The sequence below is a fragment of the Eurosta solidaginis genome, chromosome 3 (genome assembly GCF_040869045.1).
Source record: "Eurosta solidaginis isolate ZX-2024a chromosome 3, ASM4086904v1, whole genome shotgun sequence".
NCBI lineage: Eukaryota > Metazoa > Arthropoda > Insecta > Diptera > Tephritidae > Eurosta > Eurosta solidaginis.
This window is the reverse complement of record NC_090321.1, coordinates 169281252-169305353: the sequence shown is the minus strand read 5'-3', so window position 1 is coordinate 169305353 and position 24102 is coordinate 169281252. Positions and strand designations below refer to the sequence as shown.

Below are 24102 nucleotides of genomic sequence, written 5' to 3'. Positions count from 1 at the left end.
TATACATACATAGCTTACGCCTACATGATACTTGCTTTTTTCCTGTATTTCGAGCTTGAAATACTGACGAAAATTTACCGAAACGTCTAATTACAACAACAATTTTCCAATGTATCAAAAATACTGCCACAAAATAACCGACTTCGGAATGTTATCGTTTACTTAAAACTTTTTTATTTTCGTTCAATTATTTATTTCATAAACAAATTTATTTCTTGTTTGAATTGTGCACAAATTTTTCAAAATTGGTTAGTTTGGGAAATGTCACCTCTTAATGTTAGTTGGGTGTGCTCGGCAATTAAATACGTTTAGCTAATGATCGCAGTATTTAGTTTCAATGCGAATATATTGAAATGTTGGTAGATTTTCGGGCTTTGGTGGTAGAAGTGGTAGAAAATGAAAATGGGCTAAAAAGTTGGTAGATCTACCAATAAAGTGGCAAAGTCCGTGCACTGACTATGATCATATCAACAAAGTAGTAAGAGCCGTGAGCGAAACTTTCGCTTTAAAATTAGCTAATGCTGACAGCTGTTCGCTGTTGAAATGAACAATAAAATCAGTTCTTTTAACAGAAAAATCATTTAGACTAATTAAAAATCTGCCATTTTTACCAAAAATTCTTGGCTTGAGACCAACAGTTTATTTTCTGTTGAAATGACTTAAAATTTGTATTGACGAAAAGTGCGGTTGAATTAACCATAATTGGATGAAAAAAAGTCGACGATATATTCCAAACAGAACAAAGAAATCGTGTTGTACTTATTTGCCGTAATTCAGTCACCATAAAGAAGTGCTCTGTATTTTATTTGCCATTTAAAAAAAATGTTCTTTCCTGTTTAATAATCTGCACAACACTGTATCTATCTTTAACATAACGTTTCCTATGCAAATTATTGCGTAAAAACTTCAAATTTTAGGGGATGATTGTGTCGTATGCATAAGTATGTGATGGTCGATCTGAAATCGGTGTCCATGCGCACCCCTTCTTTTTTACCTTTTTGCGCCTCGCTTTGCAATACACGAATGACAGTACATGTAAAGTATTAAAAATTCCACCAGAGTGGATTATTTTCAAAATTGTCAAGTTTTCGCTGTTTGTGCTATTTGGATTTTTACATAAGGTATGTATATTAAAGTTTTTGGTTTTATAGCTTTAGACGGCAGCGTATGGAAATCTTTGTAGTCTACAAAAATGTTTTGTGAAGGTATCACGAGTTGTTTATACACATATGTATTTGTATGTACGTGTGTATGTCAGTATTGTTTGCCTATATATTTAATTACAACGTTTTTGTACACGCATAAAAGCACCCCTTTAAAAAACTTATGTATGACTATTTTGTGTTTTGGGGAATAAAAAATCATGTTGGGATTATGACGATTACAGTTAAGCGTTGCACTATTTTTATTTGGGTTAAAGGGTTATTGCGATAATTTTTATAATAGGGATTGTAAATAACTGTTACTTATTGGTCAAAAGTCGAACAAAAAATACACCAATACGGTCCTTGTTACACAAGCTATCGATAAAAGGATTAATTTTTATATTTTGTGTTTTACTATAAATATCGAAAAATTTAAGTTTATTTTTTATTTTTGCTATAACAATAAAAGCTTTTTATTTTGATATCGGCAGCTGAGTAGAATATCACCCTACGTGGTGTGTCAATAAAGTTCCTGTAATTTGACAACAAAAAACAAGAAAATTAAGTCTTATGAAAAATTTCAATAGTTATAGACCTTCAAATTATTATCACCCTAACTCTACATAACGATTCCAACTCAGCGTCATACTCAAATATCCAAGTCTCATTTCCAGTGATTATCCGATTGGGGTTTTCACCAGATTTCACTAGAAATTCAAACACAACATGTTGCTTGTAATGTGCATCATACATTTTCATTACAAAAGTTACTTTCAAAAAAATGCATAAAATCTACTTCAACCTCGTATACCGGCTGAAGTTTGGAAAACACCCTATCTTAAATTTGTTTTCGATAATGCTTAATTTCCGAATTTATTTCAAAAACGCCACATCTGAACTTACAACTTTTAAGTTAAAAGACATTCATTTTTACACTAACTGGGGCGTTTTTAAAACAAATTCTGAAATTGGGTGTTTATGAAAAATATTCTCAGATAGAGCGTTTTCAAACTGGCAGCGAAAATATGGTGGTATTCCTTTCAGCCGTCGATATGGAGAAATCTTTGCTTTAGATGTTTGTATGTATGTATGTATGTATGTACATATGTATATTCATTGGTTTATATTTTTGTGTCTATATATATAATTAAATAAAGTCACAAAATACGTATTTCATGTAATAACTTCTTACAGAAAGCACAAATAGTGAAGTCAAAACTCTCCTTTCCCAAGGCACCCGGTTCTATGTACCGGAGCGTCTCAGGATTTTTCCCGACCAAGGGCTGTCATTTCGGTGTAACCCCATTTAATTTGTTGCGTCCCTCCCACAAGTCAAAACTTATCCAAAACAAAAAATATCCAAAAAGTTAGTAAAATATTTATAGGTTATGGATATGGCGTTATGGTATGGCACCATGGACCAATTACATTAGTAACGTTCAAATGACGCGTGAATCAAATACGGATAGAAATTTAACATGCAAATGCAACAACAACGTTGTGATCCCGATATTTATCTGGTTCAATTTCTGATCCGTATAGCAGTTCTGTTCGTTCTGTTTTCTGTAGTAGATTTTTTGACAGCTAACCACTTTTGAGTTGGTAGCACTGAAATAAATACATATTTGTACATATGTGTATACATAAAAGATTTCGCCATATTTAAAAGTAAAAACACGGAAAGAGTAAACAACTTGAAGAAAATGTAAGGAAAATAGTTTGTTTACGTGCGAAACTATTTAAATGTTAATAATTCTATCAGTATCTTCAATTTTTGTGTACGTTTCTTCTTCTTATTTTCAACAAAACAGTTGTTTTATATCAGTGCTGCCAGCACTCATAAAGTTGATCCAGATCGTTCCAATGAGATTTGATCGTAAGCCAGAGCTCGCTAACTCAATGGAACGCTCCTATTGATTTCCATAAAGTTGGTTGGATCAGCTGCTATAGTTATATGGATATGAATACGGCAAGTTTGCCACGAGCTTAAGTGAAGCTTAAATGGTAATATGGTTTCCAAGCCGAAAACTTTACGAAAATTTCGAACTTTTCATTTAGGTTGACGGCAGCATTGCTATAAGCTATGTTAGGCGAGGAGAAGTTTTTATTTTCATATATTTTACACGTTTGAAACATTTCTGGCGGCACTGTGACAACTTTTACAATTTTCCATAGGAAATTATTTTCATTCCTTTCTATCTTTATATTATAGCAACGCTTCTTGCGTCGACTCGGTCGTCAGTCTTAGAGTTTTAAACTTTTTTTTGAGTGTGGAGTTTGAAAGTCCCATCAATGAGCGCTTTCAAACACACGTATTATTGTTACGTTGGAAAGATGTTTCCGTCAGTTGAGTATTGTTGTTTTATAAACCCGTGAAAGCGTCCAATTTTAGTTCATCAAGTGCAATAATAATTGATTTTTGTTCAATTGTTTTCCAAAGGGTGCTTCGGATTTTATTGCATGGAACAAATAAAATGACGAGTATGGAAGAAAATCTGCACACTCTCCTCTAAAAAAAAAATTTTTTAAATTACCAAATATCAATGCGAATTGTGAAAGACCTATAGCTCACACTTTCTTAGGCTAAAGTTGATTGGGCTACAAAACTGCCTACTCAAAAACAAATCCGAAAAACTTAAAATAAAAAATTCTTTTCGTAAAATTTTCTCGAACTTCGATTTTTTCGAAACCGAGTTTGTGATTGGTTTGCATAGTCTTAGTTACAAAATTGAAAAAAAAATTTCTCTTAGGTTTTCGAAATTTTATTTAAAAAAAATCCACATAGAAGGGCCGATTTGACATTTGGAATAGAGTGGAAACCAGTGGTAATTGCCGAATAATTTTAGGTTTGAGGTACAACAATAAAAACTAGTATCGCCTGTGGTCGAAATTCGACCAACTTGTATTTTTTTCAACTTAGTCTATGCATCCAGTGTTGGGGGTAGTGCAATAATGCGTTAATAGTTAAGCAGTGTGTGGAAATACAGCAAACTGGTCTAACTTACTTAAAATTTTCATTAAAATTTTGAATTTGATCTAAGACGTTATACTTTTTGATTGCATTTTCTTAAATTTTCTACAAACTTAGTATGGAGCTCCTTAAAAAATATATAAAAACAAGTAATGAAGGCTAAGTTCGGGTGTAACCGAACATTACATACTCAGTTGAGAGCTAAGGAGACAAAATAAGGGAAAATCACCATGTAGGAAAATGAACCTAGGGTAACCCTGGAATTTGTTTGTATGACATGGGTCTCAAGAGGAAGGTATTAAAGAGTATTTTAAAAGGGAGTGGGCCTTAGTTCTATAGGTGGACGCCTTTTCGAGATATCGCCATAAAGTTGGACCAGGGGTGACTCTAGAATATGTTTGTACGATATGGGTATCAAATGAAAGGTGTTAATGAGTATTTTAAAAGGGCGTGGGGCTTAGTTCTATAGGTGGACGCCTTTTCGAGATATCGCCATAAAGGTGGACCAGGGGTGACTCTAGAATGTGTTTGTACGATATTGGTATCAAATTAAAGGTATTAATGAGAGTTTTAAAAGGGAGTGGTGGTAGTTGTATATGTGAAGGCGTTTTCCAGATATCGACCAAAATGTGGACCAGGGTGACCCAGATATATGTAATACCTGCAAAGATTTCAAGGGTTTTTTATTCCGCCTTGCAGAACATTTTCATTTTCTTCTACTTAATATGGTAGGTGTCAAACCATTTTACAAAGTTTATTCCAAAGTTATATTTCGCGTCAATAAACCAATCTAATTACCATGTTTCATCCCTTTTTTCATATTTGGTATAGAATTATGGAATTTTTTTCATTTTTCGTAATTTTCGATATCGAAAAAGTGGGCGTGGTCATAGTCGGACCTTGTTCATTTTTTACACCAAGATAAAGTGAGTTCAGATAAGTACGTGAACTAAGTTCAGTAAAGATATGTCGATTTTTGCTCAAGTTATCGTGTTAACGGCCGAGCGTAAGGACAGACGGAAGACTGTGTATAAAAAATGGGCGTGGCTTCAATCGATTTCGCCCATTTTCACAGAAAGCAGTTAACGTTATAAAATCTATGCCCTACCAAATTTCAAAAGGATTGGTAAATTTTTGTTCGACTTATGGCATTAAAAGTATCCTAGACAAATTAAACGAAAAAGGGCGGAGCCACGCCCATTTTGAAATTTTCTTTTATTTTTGTATTTTGTTGCACCATATCATTACTGGAGTTGAATGTTGACATAATTTACTTATATACTGTAAAGATATTAAATTTTTTGTTAAAATTTTACTTTAAAAAAATTTTTTTTTTTAAATTGGGCGTGGTCCTTCTCCGTTTTTGCTAATTTTTATTAAGCGTACATATAGTAATAGGAGTAACGTTCCTGCCAAATTTCATCATGATATCTTCAACGACTGCCAAATTACAGCTTGCAAAAGTTTTGAATTACCTTCTTTTAAAAGTGGGCGGTGCCACGCCCAATGTCCAAAATTTTACTAATTTTCAATTCTGCGTCATAAGTTCAACTCACCTACCAAATTTCATCGCTTTATCTGTCTTTGGTAATGAATTATTGCACTTTTTCGGTTTTTCGAAATTTTCGATATCGAAAAAGTGGGCGTGGTTATAGTCCGATATCGTTCATTTTAAATAGCGATCTGAGATGAGTGCTCAGGAACCTACATAGCAAATTTCATCAAGATACCTCAAGATTTACTCAAGTTATCGTGTTAACGGACGGACGGACGGACATGGCTAAATCAAATTTTTTTCGATCCTGATGATTTTGATATATGGAAGTCTATATCTATCTCGATTCCTTTATACCTGTACAACCAATCGTTATGCAATCAAACTTAATATACTCTGTGAGCTCTGCTCAACTGAGTATAAAAATTAAGTGAAGTTAATAAGATATAAAAACGCAATAAGTGCACTTAGACTTTTTTCCGGGTTTTAATGTTATCATTGTTGAAATATGAAGATTCTAATGTTCGAATATTTAATGTTGGTATCCCCATTGAGATCTATGTACGTAATTAATTTATATTAAATTTGTAAACACTCAATTTCATGAATATATATGACCATATCTACCATAAAATATCGTCTGTGAACGATATAATACACCTCTCTGAAGTTGGCAAGACAACTTTTACGTGGAAAAAAATTACCTATTGGGAAAATTGCCGTGAATTTGCCGTAATTTATCCGTGAAACAAAAAAGAAATAGAAAATACAGGGTGGCACGCCAACTTCACGTGAAGTTAGCGTGCCACCCTCAGAAAACCACCTTAGAGACCAGCTAGGAAAATAATTCTTGCACACGAATTTGCCGTAAATTTGCCGTAGATAAGTGGCATATTATATAATTTCGAAAAAATAAAATTTAAATTTTTTTTATGGTGCACCGCCAACTTCACGTGAAGTTAGCGTGCCACTTTTCGAAAACCACCTTAAACACCAGTTAGGAAAATAATTCTTGCACGTGAATTTGCCGTAAATTTGCCGTGAATTATCCGTGAAACAAAAAAATTTGCCGCGGCCATGTTTTAGAAAATACAGGGTGGCACGCCAACTTCACGTGAAGTTAGCGTGCCACCCTCAGAAAACCACCTTAGAGGCCAGCTAGAAAAATAATTCTTGCACACGAATTTGCCGTAAATTTGCCGTAGATAAGTGGCATATTTTATAAATTCGAAAAAAAAAAAATTTCAAATTTTTTTATGGTGCACCGCCAACTTCACGTGAAGTTAGCGTGCCACCCTCAGAAAACCACCTTAGAGGCCTGCTAGGAAAATAATTCTTGCACACGAATTTGCCGTAAATTTTCCGTAGATAAGTGGCATATTTTATAAATTCGAAAAAAAAATTTCAAATTTTTTTTATGGTGCACCGCCAACTTCACGTGAAGTTAGCGTGCCACTCTCAGAAAACCACCTTAGTGGCCAGCTAGGAAAATAATTCTTACACACGAATTTGCCGGAAATTTGCCGTAGATAAGTGGCATATTTTATAAATTCGAAAAAAAAAAATTCAAATTTTTTTATGGTGCACCGCCAACTTCACGTGAAGTTAGCGTGCCACCCTCAGAAAACCACCTTAGAGGCCAGCTAGAAAAATAATTCTTGCACACGAATTTGCCGTAAATTTGCCGTAGATAAGTGGCATATTTTATAAATTCGAAAGAAAAAAAATTTCAAATTTTTTTATGGTGCACCGCCAACTTCACGTGAAGTTAGCGTGCCACCCTCAGAAAACCACCTTAGAGGCCAGCTAGGAAAATAATTTTTGCACACGAATTTGCCGTAAATTTGCCGTAGATAAGTGGCATATTTTATAAATTCGAAAAAAAAAATTTCAAATTTTTTTTATGGTGCACCGCCAACTTCACGTGAAGTTAGCGTGCCACCCTCAGAAAACCACCTTAGTGGCGAGCTAGGAAAATAATTCTTGAACACGAATTTGCCGTAAATTTGCCGTAGGTAAGTGGCATATTTTATAAATTCGAAAATGAAAATTCAAATTTTTTTTATGGTGCACCGCCAACTTCACGTGAAGTTAGCGTGCCACCCTCAGAAAACCACCTTAGTGGCCAGCTAGGAAAATAATTCTTGCACACGAATTTGTCGTAAATTTGCCGTAGATAAGTGGCATATTTTATAAATTCGAAAAAAAAAAATTCAAATTTTTTTTATGGTGCACCGCCAACTTCACGTGAAGTTAGCGTGCCACCCTCAGAAAACCACCTTAGAGGCCAGCTAGAAAAATAATTCTTGCACACGAATTTGCCGTAAATTTGCCGTAGATAAGTGGCATATTTTATAAATTGAAAAAAAAAAATTATTTTTTTTATGGTGCACCGCCAACTTCACGTGAAGTTAGCATGCCACCCTCAGAAAACCACCTTAGAGGCCAGCTAGGAAAAAAATTCTTGCACACGAATTTGCCGTAAATTTGCCGTAGATAAGTGGCATATTTTATAAATTCGAAAAAAAAAATTTAAAATTTTTTTTATGGTGCACCGCCAACTTCAATTGAAGTAAGCGTGCCACCCTCAGAAAACCACCTTAGTGGCCAGCTAGGAAAAAAATTCTTGCACACGAATTTGCCGTAAATTTGCCGTAGATAAGTGGCATATTTTATAAATTCGAAAAAAAAAATTTAAAATTTTTTTTATGGTGCACCGCCAACTTCACGTGAAGTTAGCGTGACACCCTCAGAAAACCACCTTAGTGGCCAGCTAGGAAAATAATTCTTGCACACGAATTTGCCGTAGATAAGTGGCATATTTTATAAATTCGAGTAAAAAAAAAATTCAAATTTCAAATTTTTTTTATGGTGCACCGCCAACTTTGCATGCTTACTTTTTATTTTTCCGGCAGATCCATCTCTGGTGACGTGATGCGACTTAAAATTAAAACCATGTTTAAGTTTAGAATGATTCCAAATAGCTCTGGAAATTTCATCACTCCACAGATTGGGTTGCAACACAGTCTTTACCCTCCGTCGTTTTTTTCCATTAATTAAGGTGTAATATGATATTTCGTTTAACATTTCATTAAAGATTCGTTTATTGATTGTGAATGAAAATGTCTCAAATGTCGTAAAATACAACGTAAACTAGAGAAAGACTGCGGAACAGATCTTAGAAAATGTTATCTATACTCCTCATACTTATGTATTACAAATAGGACAGCTAAGTGGATAGTTGCGGTCATGTACGTTTGTACATACATATGCATATAACCTTGCCATGTTCGCTTACTTCATGTGTGTAATTTGTTTTTTTAATCACTGCTGCTAAAAAGGAACAAAGTATGTATGTATGTAGCATTTCCTATTGCAACGGTCACAGGCAGATAGATCTGTAACAAAAGCAGTTATTTGCTTTCCTATGCAACGAACTATGTTCGACCTTCACACGTGCTCAATTGGCTTTTTCTTTGTTTACAACAATCCGATCGTCAACACCGATAGCATATATGTAAGTAAAAAGCAAAACATTCTCACATTGAGACCTCTATTTTTGAAAGACATTTATCTATATGTATGCCAAAAGTTCGATTTCAACAATTTATCCTTCCAAAACAGAAATTTTTAAAAGATGATTTCAGACATCTTGTGGTTTACACACAAAATTTTCATATTTCGAGATTTTATGATACCTAAATAAACGGCTGATGAGATTATGAGAACGTATAAAGTATACTTAAAGAGACAAAAATGATCGCCATCGCTGTCGTCAGGCTCATTTTTATACCTTTCATGAAAATGAAATGGTATATTAATTTCGTCACGAAACCCAAAATTGTAAGTCCTTAAAAGAAAATAGATAGACCCATCATTAAGTATACCGAAATAATCAGGTTGAAGAGCTGAGTAGATTTAGCCATGTCCGTCTGTCCGTCTGTCTGTTTGTATGCAAACTAGTCCCTCAATTTTTGAGATATCTTGATAAAATTTGGTGAGCGGGTGTATTTGGGTGTCCGATTAGACATTTGTCGGAACCGGTCGGATCGGACCACTATAGCATATATCCTCCATACAACCGATTTTTCAGAAAAAGAGGATTTTTGTAATATCTTACTCAATTTAACAGATTGAAGCTTCAAACTTCACCATATACTTTCGTATATTGCACATATTGTTGCCTGAAAAAATTGATGAGATCGGTCGTATATATAGTATATATCCCCCACAACCGATTGTTCAGATAAGAAACTTTTCGTAATTACTGCTCTATTTTAAGATCTAGACGCTTCAAATTTCAACGAATGCTTACGTATATAGCATACATTGTTGTCTGAAAAAATCATACAGATCGGTGGTATATATAGTATATATATGGTGGTATATATAGTATATATATATATTTTCGCAATTTTAGCCCCATTTTAACAGCTAGAAGCTTCAAATTTCACCGAACGCTTACGTATATGGCGTATATTGTTGTCTAAAAAATCATAGAGATCGGTTATATATATAGTATATATCTCATACAACCGATTGTTCAGATAAGAAACTTTTTTTTATTTTGTAGAATAGACAGACGGCGCCATAGTGGCTATTCCACTATGTTCGCTACCGCAGGCGTTTTTTGTGTCTGTTTAATATTTGTACAAATGTACAATACTAGACATTGGCATCAGCGTTTTTTACCCTTAACTGTTGCATCAAAAGATGAAAAGGATCGCTACTGTTTTTTATCTATTTATCTTAGCGTATGGGTGTTTGCCGCGTTACAGATGCTCCATCCGGACACACTCTTTTGAGCATAGAAACCATAGCAGGCATAATGCAGAAAATTTGCATAGCTTTCTACCTAACTCAAATACAAAAATCTTTCGTAAGTGATGCACAGGTCATCATAAAGTTCTGGTCAGATGTACATATGTAACTCATATTTTAAGCGGCATTATTGGAATGGTTTATGAAGGAACATGCAAAGACTATGGCGCATAGATAGCTCATAGAAAATTATATCAAAAAGCTGTAACTAAATTTAAAACCTATTTTATTTTGATTATGCGCCTATATATTTTTATAAAATATGCCACTTACCACACGGTGCACCATAAAAAAATTTGAATTTTTTTTTTCGAATTTATATAATATGCCACTTATCTACGGCAAATTCGTTTGCAAGAATTATTTTCTTAGCTGGCCTCTCAGGTGGTTTTCTGAGGGTGGCACGCTAACTTCACGTGAAGTTAGCGGTGCACCATAAAAAAAATTTGAAATTTTTTTTTTTTCGAATTTATAAACTATGCCACTTATCTACGGCAATTTCGTGTGCAAGAAATATTTTCCTAGCTGGCCTCTAAGGTGGTTTTCTGAGGGTGGCACGCTAACTTCACGTGAAGTTGGCGGTGACCATAAAAAAATTAAAATTTTTTTTTTTTCGAATTTATAAAATATGCCACTTATCTACGGCAAATTTACGGCAAAATCGTGTGCAAGAATTATTTTCCTAGCTGGCCTCTAAGGTGGTTTTCTGAGGGTGGCACGCTAACTTCACGTGAAGTTGGCGGTGCACCATAAAAAAATTTGAAATTTTTTTTTCGAATTTATAAAATATGCCACTTATCTACGGCAAATTTACGGCAAATTTGTGTGCAAGAATTATTTTCCTAGCTCGCCTCTAAGGTGGTTTTCTGAGGGTGGCACGCTAACTTCACGTGAAGTTAGCGTGCCACCCTTTATTTTCTAAAATATGGCCACGGCAAATTTTTTTGTTTCACGGATAATTCACGGCAAATTTACGGCAAATTCACGTGCAAGAATTATTTTCCTAACTGGTGTCTAAGGTCGTTTTCGAAAAGTGGCACGCTGACTTCATGTGAAGTTGGCGATGCACCATAAAAAAAAGTAATTTTTTTTTTTTTCGAAGTTATAAAATATGCCACTTATCTACAGCAAATTTACGGCAAATTCGTGTACAAGAATTATTTTCCTAGCTGGCCTCTCAAGGTGGTTTTCTGAGGGTGGCACGCTCACGTGAAGTTGGCGGTGCACCATAAAAAAATTTGAAATTTTTTTTTCGAATTTATAAAATATGCCACTTATCTACCTCAAATTTACGGCAAATTCGTGTGCAAGAATTATTTTCCTAGCTCGCCTCTAAGGTGGTTTTCTGAGGGTGGCACGCTAACTTCACGTGAAGTTGGCGTGCCACCCTTTATTTTCTAAAATATGGCCACGGCAAATTTTTTTGTTTCACGGATAATTCACGGCAAATTTACGGCAAATTCACGTGCAAGAATTATTTTCCTAACTGGTGTCTAAGGTCGTTTTCGAAAAGTGGCACGCTGACTTCACGTGAAGTTGGCGGTGCACCATAAAAAAAGTAAATTTTTTTTTTTCGAAGTTATAAAATATGCCACTTATCTACGGCAAATTTACGGCAAATTCGTGTGCAAGAATTATTTTCCTAGCTGGTCTCTAAGGGGGTTTTCTGAGGGTGGCACGCTATCTTCCCGTGAAGTTGGCGTGCCACCCTGTATTTTCTAAAACATGGCCGCGGCAAATTTTTTTGTTTCACGGATAATTCACGGCAAATTTACGGCAAATTCACGTGCAAGAATTATTTTCCCAACTGGTATCTAAGGTGGTTTTCGAAAAGTGGCACGCTAACTTCACGTGAAGTTGGCGGTGCACCATAAAAAAAAGTTAAATTTTTTTTTCGAAATTATATAATATGCCACTTATCTACGGCAAATTTACGGCAAATTCGTGTGCAAGAATTATTTTCCTAGCTGGTCTCTAAGGTGGTTTTCTGAGGGTGGCACGCTAACTTCACGTGAAGTTGGCGTGCCACCCTGTATTTTCTAAAATATGGCCACGGCAAATTTTTTTGTTTCACGGATAAATTACGGCAAATTCAGGGCAATTTTGCCAATAGGTAATTTTTTTCCACGTAAAAGTTGTCTTGCCAACTTCAGAGAGGTATATATACTAAGATATAACAAAGCAGAATAAATTAGAAAGAAAAGAAAAACAAAAAAAAAAAACATTGATATTATTCACGCAAACTTGATTTCATAACTTTAAGCGACATAAACAAATTAGAGTTATGGGATCTAAGGATCCGGTTAATGGGCATATAATCCAGCAAAGTTAGCCTAATAATAAATATAGTAGGTAATATACGGCCTATGCAATACGGCCGCTATGATGCCGGTTGCCTATATCAAGCAAATGAGAAACGAATATACAAATTATTTTTTTTACAAATCGTTTGGTTGAGATTTTCAATTGTTGATTTAACTTAAGCTGTTATGCCGCTATTTTTAAGCCAGCTTATTTTTTTCAAAAAGGTCATTTTTCCAAAAGCAAAATATATTACAGATTTAGACAGCCTTAAAAATCAGAATTCAGCGGGGTTACATATGTTTTATTACAATGGGACCATTGGTGGCCTAAGTAGTGAGCTGGTACCATAGTGCCCAGCTCAGCCCTCGCAACCTACATATGTTGCTTTGTGTCTTAGAGCACTAACATAATTTGTCCTACAGATGGCGCTTTTTTGGGCACGAAAGTAAATTGCGATATTTGCAGAGATTGTTCGAATTTACAAAACTTTTTCTATTAATTATAAACAAACAGAGTAATATTTGTTAACAAAAATAGGCCTATGCACTGCGGCTGATCCATACGGATCGATTCATATAACTTTTATATGATTTTACGTATGCTAAGTATGCGAAACAGCCTGTCAATTGATTGTATGGAAATTTTGTTAGCACATTAATATATAGTTAAGATTACCTATTTTTTAACTCTTTGCTATCGAACGTAACTAAACAACAGCAGTTGGTTTCCAACGGTTCATTGCCACAAAACGAATACAATACTTACCTCGTATTCGATTATCAATTTTCTATTGAACTAAGTGGATCACGCTATTATGACTGCCTATAATATTTACCATCAATTTGAGTACCTGAACGACCGACTTACATACAAACAAATATTGAACATTCGACGCCGTTTATCATTTGGGCAGTATCAATGGAGTGTTACCCAGCACTCGATCAAATATTTGATTTAAATTTTTAGATTAAATGTGAACGTTAATGAAGTAATTCATTTTGAAAGAGTTGGTTATATTTTCATGGTTTTGTTATTCATTTCTACACACTTTTTGATCGATTTGGCGCGACAAACAGCACTCCCAATAACACCTTAAGAAAAAGATTGATAAAAAGGGCGTAAAAACTATGAGGATAGTTTTACAAACATTCACACATAAATATAAGAGCATATGGAGCAGCTCAGTTTGTTTGACTAAAATCAAATGAAATGCGAGTTTATGGACGCAATCGGGGCGAGGTGTCGGCCGCGTCTTTTCTGATAAGGTTATTTGCGAAGAAAACAAAAGGTGCAATAATGTGTGTGTGATTTGACTCCACATACTCGTATGGGGGTATGTGTTTTTTATACTCAGCGTGCTTTGCACGCAGAGTATATTAACTTTGGTTGGATAACGGTTGATTGTACAGGTATAAAGGAATCTAGATAGATATAGAGTTCCATATATCAAAATCATCAGTATCGAAAAAAAAATTTGATAGAGCCATGTGCGTCCGTTAGCACGATAACTTGAGTAAATATTGACATATCTTCACCAAATTTCGTACACTAGCTTATCTGGACCCAGAACCTCATATCTTGCGAATTGCGTGCGAACGGACATGTATTTGGAGCTCGTAAATAGAATAAACATTATTAAGTGCTTGATAAGCACTAAAAATTGGGGAAACTAGCAAAGTAGCGACAGGTGATGTACCAGCATTAATAAAGTGCCTTTCTTGTGAACTTCAATTATATTTAATTTGAATAAAAAGGTTGTGAAAATATATTTTGCTTGTGCAGTTTTGTGTAACTGTTAAGCAGAAAATGGAAGATTGCGGGAAATGCTGCAAAAAAATAAGAGGGGAAACAGGTGTAAGATGTGAGGATATGTGTGGTAAGGTTTACCATAAAAGCATTGCGTGTGCATCTATCGATGATTATGGCCTTAATTGTTTGCAAGGTTGTAAACTTTTATGATTTATTTGTGATGATTGCATGACTTATGTTTCCAATGCTGATGAGGCTTTAAGGGAAATCTTGGCTATTCAGAGGTAAACAGAGTAAATTTGAAAGAGCAAAAAAGCGAAATTGAAAAAATGTTGAGTGAGCATAAAAGGGAAATAAGCGCTTCCATAACTCACAACGAAAGAGAGATGAAAATAATAGTAGAAAAAATCTATAAGGTGAACTCAGAAAAACTAGAGTTAATGAAAAAAATAGAATGCTTGTGCTTGGAAAATAAGAATAAACTAAGTAAAGTTAGTATACCGAATGAGGTGTTCACTAAGCAAAAGGATGAGATTATTAATGAAGTTAAAAAGGTTGCTAATATCCTTAATGAGGCGTTTAATAAACAGAAAGAGGAAATTATAAAAGAGTTTAAGAAGGCTGCTAATCAGAATAAAGGTTTTGACGGTGTAAATGTTTCTACATATGCCACTGTTACAAAAGGCATCCCTCCAATTGTTATTAAGCCCAAAGTGAAAAAGCCATTGAAAAAACAAAAACGGATTTAAACAAAATAGATCCATCCCATTTAAATATAGGAAGGGTGCAAAACAAAAATAATGGCACGATAATTATAAGCGCTAATACAGCAGGCGACAAGGACAAAATTAGAGATACGCTAACAGAAAAGTTGGAAAATGTGTATAATATAGCTGAGCCAAAAGTGTATTTTCCTAGAATTGTGGTAGCTAATATTAGTGCAGTGCATACCGAGAGCGAAATAGTTAGCGGCTCCTTGCGCAGAATGACTCACTGGAGGAAGCTAAATTGAAATGTATTACAATTAAACGCGCTAAGAAAGAAAATAGAGGACAACATATTAATGCAGTTATAGAAATAGAGCATAAATATTGTAACGAATATTAGCAACACTAAGGGGTACTGTCATCTCTATGCTGATGCTAAGCAGTGACGTGTATGCACATCAATAATTCAATCATTATGTCAACACATATGTACGTACACGCAGCGGAGAAGCAACGCACAAACACACGCGCATGAGCTGTGAGAGAAGCTATAAAAATTGTGCATCTGTAGTTATAGCTGAGAAACTTATAGCAGATAACCCACTAGTAGATTCTAGAACAGAACCGCCTAGAAATGTCAACGAGGAAACCAAACACTATAAAAGGCATCAACAGTTGAGGCGCGACAATCAGTTGGATTTAAGACGCTATCTAGCGAGCAATAGCAGCATTGTTTTGAAAATCGGTTTCATTTAAGCAAGCTATTGGTTGTGAAGTATCAGTGTTATTGTAACATACTTTAATAAAGGCCACCGTGGTGTGATGGTAGCGTGCTCCGCCTATCACACCGTATGCCCTGGGTTCAACTCCCGGGCAAAGCAACATCAAAATTTTAGAAATAAGATTTTTCAATTAGAAGAAAATTTTTCTAAGCGGGGTCGCCCCTCGGCAGTGTCTGGCAAGCGCTCCGATTGTATTTCTGCCATGAAAAGCTCTCAGTGAAAACTCATCTGCCTTGCAGATGCCGTTCGGAGTCGGCATAAAACATGTAGGTCCCGTCCGGCCAATTTGTAGGGAAAAATCAAGAGGAGCACGACACAAATTGGAAGAGAAGCTCGGCCTTAGATCTCTTCGGAGGTTATCGCGCCTTACATTTATTTTTTTTTTTTTTTTTTAATAAAGGCGATTTCGCATTATTAAATATTGAAGTTATTTATTCAACAGTTTAGCGATACGAACGTTAGTAGAAGGTTGCGAATAATTGGCTTTGCAGCAAATTCGTTACAATATTATGACGCCATCCTGAGACATAAGAAAATTAATGTTGGATGGGATCGCTACCCAGTTAACGACGGTCAAACTGTAAAAAGGTGCTACAAATGTTTAGGGTTTAACCACATAGCTGCCAATTGCACTCTGAAATAGAAATGTAGTAAATGTCTGGGAGAACATGGGGTAGAAAACTGCAAGGAGAGCATACCCATTAATAAATGTGGTAATTGCGTAGATGCCAGTAATCAGTTAGGTTTTAAGCTCAATATAGACCATAACATAATGAGTCATGACTGCCTAGTTTATCAAAGAAAGCTTAAACTGGAAAAGCAAGGAGTTGGGGTTTAGCAACCAAGACGTACAAACCCAGTAATAAAAGTTTTTGATTTGAAATGTGTTTACTTGAATATTTGTAGTTTGTTAGCAAATAAAGCAGAGCTCGAAAAAATGATAGAAGAAGTGGATCGGGGCATTGTTTTATGTTCAGAAACACGTATAACTTCAGATATTCTTGATTCTGAAATTAATATTGCACCGTACACATTAATTCGCTGCGACTCTCATAGTAGACATACGGGAGGGGTAGTTTTATTATTGAAAAAGGAAAGCAAGTACAAAGTCAATTAATTGATAGAAATGTATGGCGTGCTGTAGTGGCAAATAGGTGTGTTGTACCATTCCCCAAGTTCTAGCGACAGTGAAGTTTTAAATCACGTAGAGAGCATTTTATCAGAAGTATTAGAATCAGGTACCAAATCCCTTCTAGTTGGAGATTTCAATATAAACTTAAATATTAACTCTTCGAGTAGCTACAAACTGAATGAAATTTGTGCACGTAGCGCAATGAAACAAAAAATAAATTTCAATACAAGAGTTGCGGGAACTTCTCAAACAAAAATAGATTTATTGTATGCAAACGCTGATAACTGGCTTATGTAAATCTTGAAGACCACAGAATATCCGATCACGAAACTTTTTCATTTGCTATTAAAGTAATTCAAACCCGTTACGAAGAGTCATTTCTTCAACATCCTGGAGAATTGTTCTGCCGATAACTTGACGACTCTACTGAGGAATTGCGATCTCAGTTTAATAAGAAGCATGAATGTCAACGACATGGTCAACTATATAAATACTTGTTTACTAGATTGTATGGGAGTACTAACGTTTGACAAAAAACAGTACGGTAAAGTTAAGAAATAAATGGTATGACAGAATTGAATAAACTAAAATACCGGTTCCACTCACAAGCTAGAGCAACGGGTGACTATACCGAATATAACATGGTCGCGAAGTACTACAAAAAACTAATCAAATTTAAAAAGATTAAATACATGGAGAATAATATTGATATCAATAGTTCAGATAGCAAGCTAAAGTGGAAGCATCTTGAGCATGCTGTAAACTTAAGGGGGCCACAAGAAAACATCTTGACGGTGATCAAAAAAGGTGGGACATATGATACACCTCGCGATATTGCTGAAGCATTGAACTCCTACTTTATAGATAGCATTTTTGATATAAACAAGGAAATTGAAGTTGTTCAGAGTCAGAACGACCTCCAATTTACAGCTAGGTCTGTTTAAAATGCAAAGAATTTACGGTTGAGGATGTTATACTTATAGCAGAAAGGTTCAAAAATAAAACTGGGGGGATAAATTTACTTTCAGAAGGCGTTATTAAAGATTCGGTATCGTACATGGGTTTCTTCTATGCAACCGCTATAAACAAATACATGACTACTGGAATAGTGCCAGACATGTGGAAAATTTCGACAATAGTACCAATTAGGAAAGTAAAAGATTCAGTAATGGCAGAACTCGAAGAAAAATAACGGATTTTCCCTATAGCAGGAAATATTTCTAGGAAAATGGACGAGATCGGTTAAAGACCACGCCCACGTTTATATAAAAGATTTTTGAAAGGGTCGTAGACGAAAATAATAAGCTATATCTTAGCGAAAAATTGCTTTGTGTCAATAGAATTTTACTTTCTAACTTGAATTATAACATAAAAGTGAAAAACACTAACATTTTTGAAAATGGGTGTGGCGCCGCCCTTTTTATGACTGAACAATTTTCTATGATTCGGGAGCCATAACTCGAAGAGAAATTAACGGATCGTAATGAAATTGTGTACACATATTTTCCTTATAGCAGAAAATACTTTTAGTAAAAATGGACGGGATCGGTTAAAGACCACGGCAACTTAGATATAAAACAAGTTTAAAAGGGTCGTAGACTAGAATAATAAACTATAACTCAGCAAAAAATAGTTTTGAATCAATGATAATTTTCTCATCAAGTTTTATCGTAAGAGGAAATGGGAAGACATTTTTTTTTAACGGGCGGTACCACGTGTTATGCAGAGAAGTAATTTATATGAAATGAAATGTACAATTGAAGCTCACGCTGAGTATATAATGTTCGGTTACACCCGAGCTTAGACACCTTTACTTGTTTTTTTACATAGTTCGAATCGTACCAAATCTATGCCATGAAAATCGTCACATTTGAGAATATATTTTTTTCGAAAGTTTAACTTGCATTTGCCTGTGAACATATTTACTTATGTTGTACTTTTATTTACACAATACCAAACCACTTTAATTAGTTGGGTAAAGTTTAGTGATTAAGCTGGCAAATGTGCGAATTCTTATCACCGTGTCAATATGTATACATACGAACACATAGACATAGTATATGACTTTAGATATGATAATTGACTTACAGCTTTGTGCATAAATATAGAAATGAATATTGGATTTCAAAATGGGAGCATTAAGCAGTGTGCAATAAGTATTGCCCGCCTAGAAACACAACGGAGAAACGTGCGTAAAGCTAGCAGACCCAAGTGCCCAAAAATAAGTTTAAGTTGTTTGAGAATTAAGTGCATTTTAGGTGCTATTTAGGGCCACAAAAGATAATTTGCGTGCTCATTTGCTTTTCGATATTCGCAAAAAAGTGTGGGTCTGCTAGCTTTACGTAAAGATTACATTTCTTAGGGTGCTCCTCCCATAGCGCCCGCTTGTGTTTGTCCGCAAGCTGTCTGCTGCGCGGGTTAAGTGCCTGCTTTGGGGATCGCTAGGGTTTTGCTGTCTCCCAAGGTCTCACTCTCTTGATAAAGTTGCGGCCTCCGCTGCAAATTTTGACTTGACAGGATGACCGGAATTCTTTTAAGGGAATAGAGCGTGGGAGGAAAGCGAGCTGACTCAAAATGCGCGCTCCCTTTTGAAGGATATCTGTCGGGATCGAGAGGGCAGCAAAAACATTGTATGTGTATGCTTTATATTCGTCACACTTTCCGTTTTTGAAGCTAATGAAAGTGCCGCGCTCAGATGTGATGAGTTCGGCTCATCGCTCAATCGGCAAGAAGTATTGGTAGGTGTTCGGATGCCAATGCTATCATCGACTGTCAGTTGCCGCAGTTTACAAGCCCTGTGTTTACGATAATCATGACTTTGTGTTTCAAGGGCTTATGTAGCACAGCATTTCCAAGGGGTTTCCAGCGCAATTTCTAGCTTAACCAATCCAATTGTCAACCTTACCCACCAGTGTTGAATCCTGTTCCAGATATTCCTTGGCGCTCCAGGACACTGGTTCTAAGACCAATGTCAGGATCAAATAGATTATATTGCGAGTAAGCGTCCATTTCCTCTTTTCTATGGACGTTGTAGCGTTGTTGTTGTTGTTGTTGTAGCGACAAGGTTGCTCCCCGAAGGCTTTGGGGAGTGTTATCGATGTAATGGTCCTTTGCCAGATACAGATCCGGTACGCTCCGGTACCACAGCACCATTAAGGTGCTAGCCCGACCATTTCGGGAACGATTTATGTGACCACATCAAACCTTAAGGCCATTCTCTCCCTCCCCACCCCAAGTTCCAGAGCCTCGTCTGTTAGTAAAACAGGATTCGCCGCGGATAGGTGAGGTTGACAATTGGTTTTGGAGAAGCTATATATTGCGCTGGCAACCTGAAGGGTTGCGCTATACAGCCCCTTGAATCTGGTATTTTAGTCGCCTCTTACGACAGGCATACCTACCGCGGGAATATTCCTAACCCGCTGGGCTGACGTTGCAGCGTTTAACTGTAGTATTCGGAAGTGCAACGTGGAAGACGTCGTCACTCTGGGGGTGAGAGAAGGGTGATGCACCTTGGGGTATAAAGCTAGGTCGCGTGTGCTGTTGTGACCATGGGATACGGTATCCCTGGGAGAGTGCTGGGGTCCCTATGTAATTGGGCGCGCGGCTTTGTAACACAGCGCGACTTAAACAGCCATCATAGGATAACGAAGACAGGAACTGCATTGGGCAGATGTCGCAAGAAAAGTTTGTGAATCCTGGGGCGGGAACAGCAAGTGCCAAATTGAAAAATGACGGACTCAATGAGTGTTGGGATCTAGCCCAGAGTGTACCGTCGATGCAACCATCCTTTCCACATTACACCACACTGATACTGATATGAATGTGACCGTCTACAATAAACTCGTAATAAACACAAGCAGGTCCTTGATGAACTCCACAAACAGACGTCAGACCTTTATGCCAGGAATTTCCCGGTGAATCCAGTACTCAGGGAACAGTAACCAAAACTTGCGGAGGAGGAACGCATACTCCCCAGGGAAACGCGAGTCACTCTGGCACAACTTCGTTCTGGATACTTTAACAAGCTAAACTCTTACATATACAGAATCAACCCCGGCATACAAAATGTATACCCCACTTCCAATGTGTCCCCACATGACACCAACCATCTCTTTAATTGTAATGTGGAACCAACGCCTCTAACACCCCTTTCATTATGGTCCACACCTGTTCAAACAGCAAGTTTCCTTGGACTCTCGTTAGAGGATATTGATGACAATTTGTGATCGGTCGCACCTATTAGGTGGGGCGAAGCATTGCTACAACAACAACAACTCCTTCTGGTGGTGAAGGTAGCTTAGATATGTAGAAATTAAACAAAAGTGGGGATAGGACATGCCCTGTGGCACCCCCTGTTTAATTCTTCTTGGTTTTGATGTTTCATTTCTAAATTGCACCGATGCCTGCCGACCACCCAGATAATTTGCGGTCCACCTTTTAAGACATGGGGGAAGGGTAGACCCTTCCAGGTCTTGCAGTAACGTGCCGTGGTTGACCGTATCAAACGTCTTGGCTACTGGCGATATGAGAGATATCGGGCGATATGACTCTCTCTCATCACTGCGGTCGAATTCGGGATCAAACATATGATATCGCACAGTGGTGTATGATAAACATGAGACCGCCTCCATTGCCATAAAAGATTTATAGAAGTTACGTGGACGTCTGTGTTTGGGATCTAGCCCAGAACAACCTGTCCGATCAACCATCCCTTCCACGAGACACACTGACAAGAGTATGACCGTCCTAAAAAGATTCTTTTCCGGCAGATGCAGCAAAACCATTTCTCAGGACCGGGGTCAGGAGACGGACCCGGATTGGGTTCGATACCTTCCCGGGCAAGAGAGTAAGGAGCAGTCCCGCTGCAAGGAGCTGCTGGGAGGATGACAATTTCCCGACAAAATCCCGAGTCGCTCCGGTACATGGAACCGACGGCCTTGGGATGCGCAAATCCCTCAATAAAATCAATTTTGAACATACATTTTTTGGGAACATACAAGGTGGTAAGACCCAGAAGGTCCACGTGTTGAAATCGGCAGCACGCCAACGGCAAATAAAACCTGACATATACTGAATGAGTCCGTAGTGTTACCAGAAGTTTGTTTTGACGACCAAATTGGATTAAATAAATAAATAAATTTTAGGCGCTATAACCTCCGAAGGGATTTTAGGCCGAGCTTTTCTTCCAATTTGCGTCGTCCTCCTTTTAATTTTTCCTATAAATTGGCGGCTATAAATTTGCTTCTAATTGAAAAAACTTGTTTCTAATATTTTGATGTTGCTCTTGCCGGGGCGTGAACCCAGGATATACGGTGTGGATGACGGAGCACGCTACCATCACACCACGGCGGCCGCTCTGCTTAGTGTAATAATTTTAATTATCAGACTCAGATTGTACAGAAACAAACGAAAAACCACCATTTTAGTCCCTTTATATGCTTTGCATCATATAGCCCCCGGCAAATATCCGGAGTCGAAATCAGCAAGTTTTCCTAAATTCAAGACTGATGAATACTGTAAGGTGCGCGATTTTCAGCTCCAATTCTGCCCTTTTTGCAGTGTCTTTACATTTCCAACCATATAATGTTTAAAATAAACACTTACCACTTCGACAAATTTGAAACAGATGCAAAAAATTTACGGTGCTTACCTTGACTTGCTAATGAAATCTGTGGTTGCATGAACAACATCGCCAAAATTCCCAATGTAATGAAATGCAGCAGCTGTTTCTGGTGCTGATGCTGGAACCTTGTTTGTTTCCATTTGCGTGACCACACGCCCTCAGACAGACGTTCATACATTTTTTTAGCACAATAACAAAAAGAAATACTTAACAACCGACTCCTGTGGTGCACAATCGATTTTACGTCCCGCAGACTCCTGACACAACTACAATATGAATATTCTTTTCTGATTATTCCTTTTGATGTATTTGTTTTTGCTTTTGCAATATATGAAATCTCAAAAAAATTTAAAACATTTGCATTATTATATCGCGACCGTGGCCTTAAAAATCATACATATTTTATTTTTTAGCTTTTCGCACTTTTTCACTATGGCAATTCACTTTGATTCTGTAGACACTGGAATTGGAGTGGGTAGGAGAAATGCGTATACGAAGAAATTTGTATTTTCATACATGAAAAGTGCAATTCACGGATTTGCTCATTTTTATCAATGAATGAATTACCGGCTTTTTATCACACACACAAAAAATTTTACTATTATTAAACAATTCACATTTGCTGTCGAATTACTTGTTGTATTTATTCGCGATTCGAATAAACAAAACGCTCTTAAATGCGAAACAACAACAAATTTCGAACTGATAAACAAAACGCGCTTACATGTTTGTCTCACTCCCTCCAATACCCGGCGATAGCCAAACTTACGCTTGTGTTGCTCTTTTAACAATTTGCTTAAACAAAAATTTTGCAGACAATTGAAAAAAAAATTTGTTTTTAAAATATTTGCACTTTTCACTTATGCTTTTTGCCTTTTCAGATAAGCCATTCACCTCACATATGGTATTCGATAATTTTTGGAATATATTGCGATCTTAAAAAACGCGAGCACTGTAACTTTTTATTCAAAAACCACTTAATATCTTTACAAAATAAATGAACACAAAACTTAAAGCGGCGTAAAACTTCCGCTGTTAGAACCACACGCCATCTTCGAAACTGTCAGACTGAATTTTCTCGTTGGTATTGTTGCCGGACTATTAAAACTCATGTAATATGTTGTGTTTTGCGCCATCTTTTGGGTAGTAGCGAAAATAAATCATCAACAAATGGCAGCATCAGCACCAGTTTTATAACAGAGCTCTTGTATTTACATAGGCAATATAACAGAGCTCTTGTATTTACATAGGCAATAATGTTAAAGTTCCTCGCTGTGTGGCAGCACTGCGTTTTCGAACTGTCAAAGGAAAAAATAAATATAAAAATAAAATATAAAAATTCGCAGACGCGCGTTTCTGGCCGATTTAAAGAT

General features: G+C 36.5%; 1 protein-coding gene across 7 annotated transcripts in view; it reads right to left on the bottom strand.

Annotated features, from left to right (window-relative positions):
• The window catches only part of fra (frazzled), a 508015-nt gene extending 484246 nt beyond the window's left edge, over positions 1-23769 (bottom strand). For 6 of the 7 annotated variants that reach the window (XM_067773821.1, XM_067773823.1, XM_067773825.1 and 3 more), the window contains exon 1: positions 22757-23769. In XM_067773821.1, coding sequence (XP_067629922.1) covers positions 22757-22907 — 151 coding nt within the window. In that variant the 5' untranslated portion in view covers positions 22908-23769. The remainder of the gene's footprint in view (positions 1-22756) is intronic. The other variant, XM_067773822.1, reaches the window with a different exon arrangement.
• Between the last annotated feature and the right edge of the window lie 333 nt (positions 23770-24102).